The 9,300-nt window shown below is 45.1% G+C and overlaps 1 protein-coding gene across 1 annotated transcript; it reads right to left on the reverse strand.

The window, feature by feature from the left end:
* Positions 1-1,989: 1,989 nt before the first annotated feature.
* Positions 1,990-8,788, reverse strand: LMOD3 (leiomodin 3). The gene is made up of 3 exons (XM_010390216.4): positions 8,320-8,788; positions 4,673-6,076; positions 1,990-2,518 (listed from the first exon to the last, which is right to left on the reverse strand). The coding sequence occupies exons 1-3, from the start codon at positions 8,608-8,610 to the stop codon at positions 2,492-2,494; spliced, it is 1,722 nt and encodes a 573-aa protein (XP_010388518.1). The 5' UTR covers positions 8,611-8,788; the 3' UTR covers positions 1,990-2,491.
* Positions 8,789-9,300: the final 512 nt, after the last annotated feature.

Genomic DNA, 9,300 nt, shown 5'->3' on the forward strand with positions numbered 1-9,300 from the left:
TGGCCTGTTCCTCACTTGTAGCGCATGGTCTTTGTTTTTTGAAAACTGTTTCCACACCTAAAGAACATAGTAGCCTATGACTTCATCATTACAGTAGCATTTTAAAAACTGCACAGTTATGAAGAAAAATAAATTCTAATGGTTGGAAACTTGCGCTTGTGTCTGTGGTTGGGGTAGTGGGACATCCGCTGTCACCCTGCGGCTCGTGCCACAAGCCCGTGCTGGGGATTAAGCTGCTGGCTCTGACTGCTCTGTGTCTGTGTCAGCTTTGTTGAGGCCCAAGGGACCTCTGAGCTGAAATGTTACAGCCTTGCTCTTGCATCCTTAAAATGGCTGCTCTACAGAGGTGGAATACTTACGGTATTTGTTCATGCAGTTTTGGTCTCTTATATAACTCAGCTCTACTTAACTGGGATTTCACATGTCTGTTAATTACCTGAGAGGGATTTCTGCTTGTAGGATTACTGGGAGCTGTGCCTTGAGCAGTACTAGGAAGCCAGCTCTGCTGCAGTCAAACTAATGGTGTGATCTCTGTGTCTGCCTCCCTCCTCCTGTGATCACTGAGAGGCTGCTCGGTGGGAGAACATGGATCAGAGCAGGGATTCACAGGTCCTGCTCTATCCACCCTAGAAATTCATGTTTGGCAGCTTCTGGGTGTAGCAGTAATTGGTGCCTGGCAGCTTGAATTGGAGATTGTAAAGCACTATATTATATATTCTTTTGTGCTTTCCCTGTCCCAACTGCTGCAGTCTGAGCTGCACCAGCCTGGCCTTGAAGCCAGTCTGGAGAGTAGCGTGCTCCAAGAGCTTTCCTGGGGAGTTACTTGGTGCATTTGTCACTTGCTGCTGCGCTCCGTGCAAGGGCTTGGTTGCAAGTACCAAGCTTCTTCCTTTCCTACTACTCTCCTTTACAAAAAGAGGCCTGCAATGAAAATTGCTTCTGTTTTATGTCACTTCCTTCTTACATGATACTTTAAAGCTACTTGCTCTCTCCTGGGCAATACAGAAACCATCTTTCCTGAGTTTGGGGCATTACATTTGCAAACAGAAGCAGAGCTGAGGAGCAGCTTTACAAGTTTGGAAGGTGGATATTGGAAAGAGACCAAGTGACAGGTACCAAAAGGACAAGAACAAATGAAAATTTGAACAAGTGATAGTAGAGACTACCTTAGATTCAAGAGATCCTGGACATTGCTGGTACTACAGGACTATTGAAATAACATGGGAAGGGGGAGCAGGGTGGGATTGGGATTTAGCTGCCAAGGGAAGGTTGCTAAGAGTTACCGCTCAGAGATTAACTCACCTGAAGGAAATCCTGCCAGGAGCTACAAAGCTGTGCCTTTGGATCAAGTAGCTACAGGAAGGCAGGGGAGCTGCATTTTAGCACAGGGAAAGCCTTTCTTCTTTCCCTATGCCTTATAGCTTTAAAAAACAAAGAAAAAAAAACCCAGAACAATTGGTCTCTTGTGTATGTTTTTCACAAGAGTGTGACTTACCTGTAGCTGCTTTACAAGAAGGACAGCAGAATTTAATGTGATTATACAGAGGGAGGAGAAAAAAAATTCACAAAAATATTAAGGAAGAACTAAGTTGTATATATACAGGTTTTACCCTTTCAAATCCAGCCCTGCCAGGATGTGACATGCTATTCACACATCATACTAGGAGGAATTAGGAGTTTCTTAAACCCCTGGACAAAAGGTAAGACTCATCCTCCTGCCACAAGAACAGTGTGGAGAGAGACCTAAAATGGCATTTCAGTGCTCTCCAAGGTGGCTGCAATTAAGGATTACAGTAAGACAGAGGTGAATCAGGGGGAATGAACATCACAGCTCTCAAAGCAGTGCATGGCATCATCTTTTATATGCTGATCAGGTACAATACCCACTAGACATTGTTCTGAAATGGAGGGAGCTTGAAATGTGTTTGTTGTACCAGAGCAGTCATTCTGTCTGTGAGCGCTTTGTTAGCGATGGAAGTGCTGCACACATCTTACAGAGAGAGCTTTATTTCATTTCTGTTTCCTTAGCCTAAAAAATGAAGCCGTATACATGGAAACCAAATACATTTCTCATGGACAAGAGAGTAATAAAGTAGCATATGTGTGAAAAGAAAGATAAGATAAGGCACAGTGTGTTCCTGCAGAATCTGGCAGCAGAAGGACAACGTGGAAGCAAAATAGTTTGCTGACAAGCTAGAAAGACAAGGTTATTGATGCCTCTGAGAAAATACTCCCACAACACACTGAAGCCTCAAATCCACTTGGCAGACAGATGGCAGCAGGATTGTTTGATACCTGATGGAAATGCTTAGCACTGACTTTTCCCATGCCAGCTGTTTTCACCACACTTAACAAGTGTGTATCGCAGGCTTTGTTCCCAAAGAGTTGAATATACCACCTGGGTTCTGCAGAAAACATCTGCTGGAACAGTTGTAAGCAAAACTTGAATAGTCCTTATTCCAAGTTGTTTTCTTCAGGTCAGTCTGGTCTCTCACTCCAGCTGCTTTGGCAACGGCACCTGGGCAAGGACATGTAGTACTAGGAGGAGGAAATTTCTTAGTCTTATTTACCAAGCCAGTTTAGTCTAATACAAACCCTCAGAAACTAAAAATATAACAGCTGGGAACTCCAAAGAGCTCTGGTTGGGAGCTCTCTTTTGTTTGTAATGCCCCACTCAATGTTTGCAACGCTTAAGGTCCAGGAAATCAATTTGAAGGCATTTAGTCCCACCACGGAGAGAACAAACACCGTGGCTCAGCCAAGCAGTAAAGCTCCATTTTAAAAATGAAGCTGAGGGAATTGAGGCAAATAAGGAGTTACCAATATCATGCAGGGTGGCGAGAATAACACCCTAATGCCCAAATCCAAGCCAAGTGGTCTGATAACACATGCCAAAAAAGAACCAACCCAAAAAATCCCCAAACAATCCACCAAAACATACCTCCCCAAGCCCCCAATACACGTGTCCATCATTTCATTTTTCCATGGGCTGTGATAGCAGTTGTTACCTGGCACACTTAGGATGCACCATGAATTGATCCCTCTGCCTCTAACCCCACAGCTCGCATGGATAAAATCCTCGCGATCGCTTTGGGGGGAGTGGCTGGGGTTCAGTGTCACTTCTGGCACCCGGCAGCACGTGGGTTTCTCAATCATTGCCATGCAAAAGAAGGGCTGTGCCTGGCAGAGAACAGGTGCCATTGTCCTCCACCTTCCTGAGAGCTGGGAAGGCAGCAGGTCTACGGCAGTGAAGGACCAACCTGCTGTCACCAGCACAGTTTGTGAGCTTTCCACAAGCAGGTCTTGTTGTCTGGGATGTGGAACTGAAGTCCAAATCCTAGATTGGCCAATGCCCTGAGGAGAGACCCTGGCTGCAGCCAAGTTGGACTGGCCAGCAGTAACTCAGAACCCCAAAACTTGCCTAGGGGACAGAATGTTCAGGGTAATCCTGGACCAGGATCCGAGGTCACTGCAGGACCTGCCTCTGACAAAATATCAGGACAAACTACTCTATGGAATTACTGAGGAAATAATTATTTCTTTGTAGGTATAAATGAAAGCAAAATTAGGACCACTATATTAAAATGTCAAAATTGAAAGAAAAAATAATGACAAAATACTACTTGACCATTTTTAATCACGGGATTTTCTGTCCTCTTCCTCAAGCCTTGGCAGCACAAACAGGCATCAAGCTACAAATACATCAGCCAGTTTTTAGGATGTCTTGAATTATGGTACAACGCAAGAGAATATAACAGGCCAGGAGAGCAAGAGGTTAAATATGGTGGCCAGCATTTTGAGAAGAGGCCTGTGAATTTGGTACCCAAGTAAGAGCAACCCCAAGAGGCAGTTTTCAGTTTTGGACTTGCATTCTCTAAGTCAGGATGATGTTGAGCTCATTTGAATTGACCACTGAGCCAATTTTCAGTGGCAAAGATTTACTTGAAAACAAATATAAAATCCCCCACAGTACCACTACTTTCTTCCCATAACCTTGCTCCATCCTCTCTGCTGGTGGATCTAATTTCTTTTTTTCCTGTTAGCACTAGAATTTTGCAATTGGTCTAAATAAGGACAGGAAAAGAATGAGCAGCAAAGGATCACTAAAAGAATACGGTCCTTGTTACTGGGTGAGGCAGGCAGGAGCAGGGCTGCAGATTTTGAGTCCAGGCTGGACTTCAGTGTGGGCCAAGTGACAATCCTCTCTTGTGTAAAGTGAGGGCTAAGGAAAAATGCAGCTATTGAAGAGAGAAACATGGGGCTCATGGGGGACTAATGTGAAAAAAAATACCTGTTGTACTCCTGAAACAACCATCTCATAATAGCATGTGCCTGTCATAACTAATACACTATAACAAGTATCATAACATTGAGTTTCTGTGGGTTTGTTCACACCCTGAGTGAATTTCCTTTCTTTTGCCTTGTGGATGCGGACAGGGATGCACAAGGCTGCAGCCTTGGTGCTTGCTGAGAGTTCCCTGTGCAAGCCATACCTCAGTGCTGCTGGAAAACAACCACCTGCATCCCAGGAGTGGCAGCCTGACACAAGAGTGATGGTGCCATGTGCAGGTGCATTTGCCAGCCCCACCAATGCCCAGCATTCCCAACCAGAGCTCAGAGCACAGCAGGTGGATGCCATTCCCTCCCCTCACTGCCACCACTCCGCGCTTACCGGCTTGAGGTACGCGACATTGCTCTGACGGATGTCATTGAGGAGCTGATCTCTCGGGGTTATTTCCACCAGGGGAGGTGGTCTTCTCCTGGGAATTGGTTTAAGCGTTTTGATGACATCTTTGAGGTTGGTTTTCTCAGCGGGCTCCACGTGCTCCAGCATGCGGGGTTTGCGCTGAATCTTCTTCAGCTTGATCACTTTGAAGCTGATGGGTTTCTCTCTGCACGGCTGCTCCGGTGCTGGCGGCCTCATGTTCTCCTGCCTTTTGCTCAGTGACACAGCAGCAGGGATGGGTGGTTTGGGGGCTTGTGGGGGCTCCTGCATCCTCAGCTGGGGCAGCGGTCCCCCCAGCATTTCCCACATCCCGGGAGGCAACCCAAGTCCGTTTTCCAGCATCGCTATCAACTCTTTCTGCTCTTTCATTTGCTGCTGCCTTTGCCCCTCTTGCCTCTTTTGCCTCTGCTTGTCCAGGTTCCTGCTGAGCAGGTTGGTCACCACCATCCTGGGCCCCGGCAGTTCGAAGTGATAGCCCATTTTAAGGAGGGTGGTGTTGGCTTTCAGCAGCCTGGCAATCTCCATCTCTGCCTGGTGGCCCAGCAGGCCCCTCTGGTTGTGGAAGCGGAGCTCCGTCAGTGTCTCGTTGTACTGCAGGCAGCGCATGATGGCAACAATCCCTTTGCCAGAGATGAAGTTGGAATCGATGTTCAAGGTGGTGATGTTCCTATTCTCCCTCAGCATGTTGGCCAGGGCAAACGCCACACTGTCATCAGCTCCTACATTGGCCAAGCTGAAAGTTTTTATGTTCTTATTCTTTTTCATAGCATTGACAAAATCTATCAGCATTTCTTTGGGGATGTTTTCTATGTTGTTCAGGTTGAGCTCTTTCATGTCAGGGTTGTTTTTTCGGACTTTGTCCAAACTGTCTTCTAAATTGGTTTGATTTCCTGAAGGCCTGGCACTTAGCTTCATGAAGCTGGTATCCAGCGCTAACTTTTGGGGGATGTTCAATTTTGATATGTTCAATTTTGATATTTTCTTTTCATTTTCCTTAGGCTTTTCTTTGATTTCTCCTGGTTCTGTACCGGGCTTCTGATTTATCTGGTTGCTGTGACTGTTCTCATTGGTGTAATTCTCCTTTGTTTCCAATTCAGTCTCACTTTCTTCCTCCTCCTCCTCCTCCTCTTCATCATCTTCCTCTTCCTCCTCTGCTTCTTCTTTCTCATACTCCTCCACCACTCTCTCCTTATCACTCCCATCTTTCTTTGCCTCCCCAGATTGTGTTCTTGAGTCAGACACATGCTCATTTTGGTAATGTCTCTCTTTTCCCTCTGTTCCTGGCATCCTCGCACAAGCCACCTTGCCACTGCTGCCAGCCTCTCCTTCCATCTCCTCTGCAGCACTTCTCTGAGGAAGACAAAACCCCACAGCTGAAATACCTGCAAAACATCTTTGTTGCAATAACTTTCTGCTCAAATAAACACGTAGCAGCTGGATTTAGATCCCTCTATGCCCATACAATAGAGAATAATCCTTAAAAGTGTCATTGCTGTAAGCTCAGGCTGCAGCAGCTTGCTTGGGAACACAGGAACAATTTGTTCCTAAAGAGGCTGCAAACCAGTTTCTCATCTTTGCCTATAAAATTAAGTCCTGACAATTAAATCTTGAATATATTTAATGATATGTTAAGATGGTCTTTGAACCCCTGTGGGGGTTAAGAGTCTCTGATCCAAAGTCCCTTTCTGGATTTAGTGTAATCTTTATAATTTCTTTGACAAGAGAGAAAGTTTCCTTCATATGCCTCAAAGCAAAGTGAACCACTGATGGTTTGCTCAGCCCAAGGAGGAGTGGAGAGAGCACATTGTGGCCACTGTGGAATCATCCAGCACAAGGGACAACAAGGCTGCCTGCTCTGGCACCTAAGTGCATCACACCTAAGGCAGCACCTCACTGAAGATAAAATATTTGCTCAGTTTGGAGTCCAGAGGTAAGAAACCAGCCCCTGCACAAAGCAGTTGCAGGACAGTGAGGCTTCTACCATCCAAATAAATTAGCTGCAAACATCTACCAATTCCAGAGACACTCCTAGCTGAGATTTTTCTTTGTCAAGCATCTTTTTGCAAGTGGTTCCTCCATCACAGAGAAATGCTAATAAAGCACTAATAAAATCGAGCTCTTTCCCTGAGATTTGCACTACTTCAAGCAGGACAGTGTCATGGCTTGTGGCACACCCAAAGTCAGACAAAATGGTCCCAGTCACTTCTGCTGCCCTTTGCTGTGGCGGTTAATGGGTTTGGTATGGGGATTGCTCGACCAGCTGTGAATGCAGCAGCCAGCTCCACACCCAGATTTCAGATTTAACCTCAGAATTGTTTAAAGAATTGTTTCTTTGAGCCTAAAAGTGTTGCAAAAGGAGAAAAGCCCCACAGATTTCCCCTGGTCTCCAAAGGCAGCCCATGAAACCTGCCCTGGAAAGGCTGTGATGTACCACATTGGTGTGCACTAGCAAACCACTGGTATTTAAAACAAAAATAAAATAAATCAGTTACCTCAAGTTCACTTAGGTTCAAGTATGGATGTGTTTCATCTGGCCAAGTTTCAATTCTATTAACCTATTTTTAAGTGTAGCGCTCATCCTGAAAGATGTCTAAGTATGACCTTAACTTTATTTCAAAGTCATGGGGATAGTCAAAAAAATTTAAGCACTGTATTGAGTAGGGTTGAACTAGTTCACAGAGTCTGCATGCTTGGTTGTTAGTGAATGTTTTGATGCCATGATGATTTTTGTCTTTTCTTTTATACCCCTTTTACACTTTTTTACAACTTCTGTATTCTTAGTGCTTTTTCCCTACATTCTTGGACTTGTTTGTCAAGCTAGGAGACTCAACATTTTAGAAGTTTGTAGCTGGGGATCAGCCCCAGACCCCAAGGTCCTCTCCAGAACACATTCTGTAAACTAAGATAGAACCATCCAGGGGAAGGCTCCTTGGGGAGGGGGGCTCACTCGAGCCTCTCATTGGGGAATCTTTGATAGATGTGCTAATTAGTAACACCTATAATGTTGTACCAGATCTATCGTGTGTGTGTGCACTGAGGTGTGCATTTTATCATTAAAATAAATACAAAGGTAAAATCTCTTTTTCCCCTTCTAACCATGTTTGACTCTTGATTTTAAGACCAGGAAAAGGCATCAGTTTCCCCCTGTTAAAATACAGTGGTTTGGGATTTTTCTCCAGTATGTCATTAAATTCTGTCAATTAATTTAATTTAATATGTATGATTAATATAGTCTTCAATGGAAAAGCAACATGGTGTTCTTCCATATGCAAAGTCAAACAAATTAGAGTTACATCCTCCAAAACTGATCTTGTCACAATTTCTCAGTGATTTGCTTTACTCAAATCAGAATTAGGATTTTCTTCTATTAAAAAGCTTAAGTAAATATTTGGGAAAAGCAATTAAAAAATTACTAACCCCGAGATCAGTCCAAGCTGGATTCTATCACTGATGAGGCTTTTAGGATTAATCTAAATTTTTTTGTACTCTACCTTACGTAAGGGACAGAAGCAGAGGAAGGTTAAGGTATTAAAGCTGTACACCAGATCCCACTGCTGATGCATAATAAATATTTGTGATTTTTTGCTTGTTACCTCAGAGGGCAAGAGGGTGACGGGAACTCTCTCATCCTCCAGCATGCGTCTGGATGCCTTCTGCCAGTACAGGTAGTCAACCAGGGACCTGTGGTCGAAGTTCCCTGTGGGGGGTTTCTCCGTCTGATCCCTCTGTATCATCCCAATTGGAACTTCAGGGTCTGGGGCCATGACTTCCATCTCACTCTGCAGCTCCTTTAGCTCCTCAGGGGACAGGTTTGCCAGGATTTCATCTTCATCGATGTCCTCAGGACACACGTCTTCATCGGAGTTTTGGCCGAGTTCAGACATGTTCGTTCTTGCCTCCTTCCTCTAATACTTTTTGAACCTAAAGAGAAAGATAAATTTAAAAGGATTTTCTTCTCTTTCCCCCTCACTAGCAGTAGTTGATCCAGTTAAATCGACAAGTTCATGTTTTGGTCATGAGCTGTGGCAGCTCCCAGGCTCAGTGCGGGAGACAGCCCATGCAGCTAAGTCTATATTAAGCTGCACTTGGCTGGATAAGGAGAATTTATGGCAATGCTCCATTTTCAGCAACCTGTCAGCTGTGCAAACCCTTCTGACATTTCAGTGCAGCTGGTGTGTCCCCCACTGAGGGAGGCAGGAGACGGACATGTTCCAGAGGATTCCCAGGACACTGCACTGCTTAGGGCTTCTCCCCATGCTGGAATGGCTGGAGGAGGAGGATGGAGGGACATTAGTGGTATCTGTGAGATGTGCAGGTGAAATCCTGCCTCTGGGAAGAATCAGAAAGGTCTCCATATCCGTAACATATCCAATCTATCTCCAAAGGGCTGAAGACCACAGGCCCTGCACTGCCTTTGGCCAGGTCTAAGCCCTGACTGACCATCACAGGTGGTTTTGGTGTGACTGCAGCCCCCTCAGTTGGTGACCTCTCCTAGGCCTCACATCCTGGTTAGAGGAAAGTCCTCCAAGGTGGAAAAAGGCAGGTAGAGTTGGTACAACAAGCACCTTGTGCCT

Source organism: Corvus cornix, chromosome 12, assembly GCF_000738735.6.
Source record: "Corvus cornix cornix isolate S_Up_H32 chromosome 12, ASM73873v5, whole genome shotgun sequence".
Lineage (NCBI taxonomy): Eukaryota > Metazoa > Chordata > Aves > Passeriformes > Corvidae > Corvus > Corvus cornix.

Bases quoted from the DNA above. Each gene is read 5' to 3' on its own strand.
- LMOD3 (XM_010390216.4), bottom strand. From the start codon at position 8,610: ATGTCTGAACTCGGCCAAAACTCCGATGAAGACGTGTGTCCTGAGGAC. The intron at 6,077-8,319 runs GTAACAAGCAAA...TGTCTTCCTCAG, and splicing joins TCACCCTCTTGCCCTCTGAG to AGAAGTGCTGCAGAGGAGAT. The intron at 2,519-4,672 runs GTAAGCGCGGAG...GTCCTTGCCCAG, and splicing joins ATGTCGCGTACCTCAAGCCG to GTGCCGTTGCCAAAGCAGCT.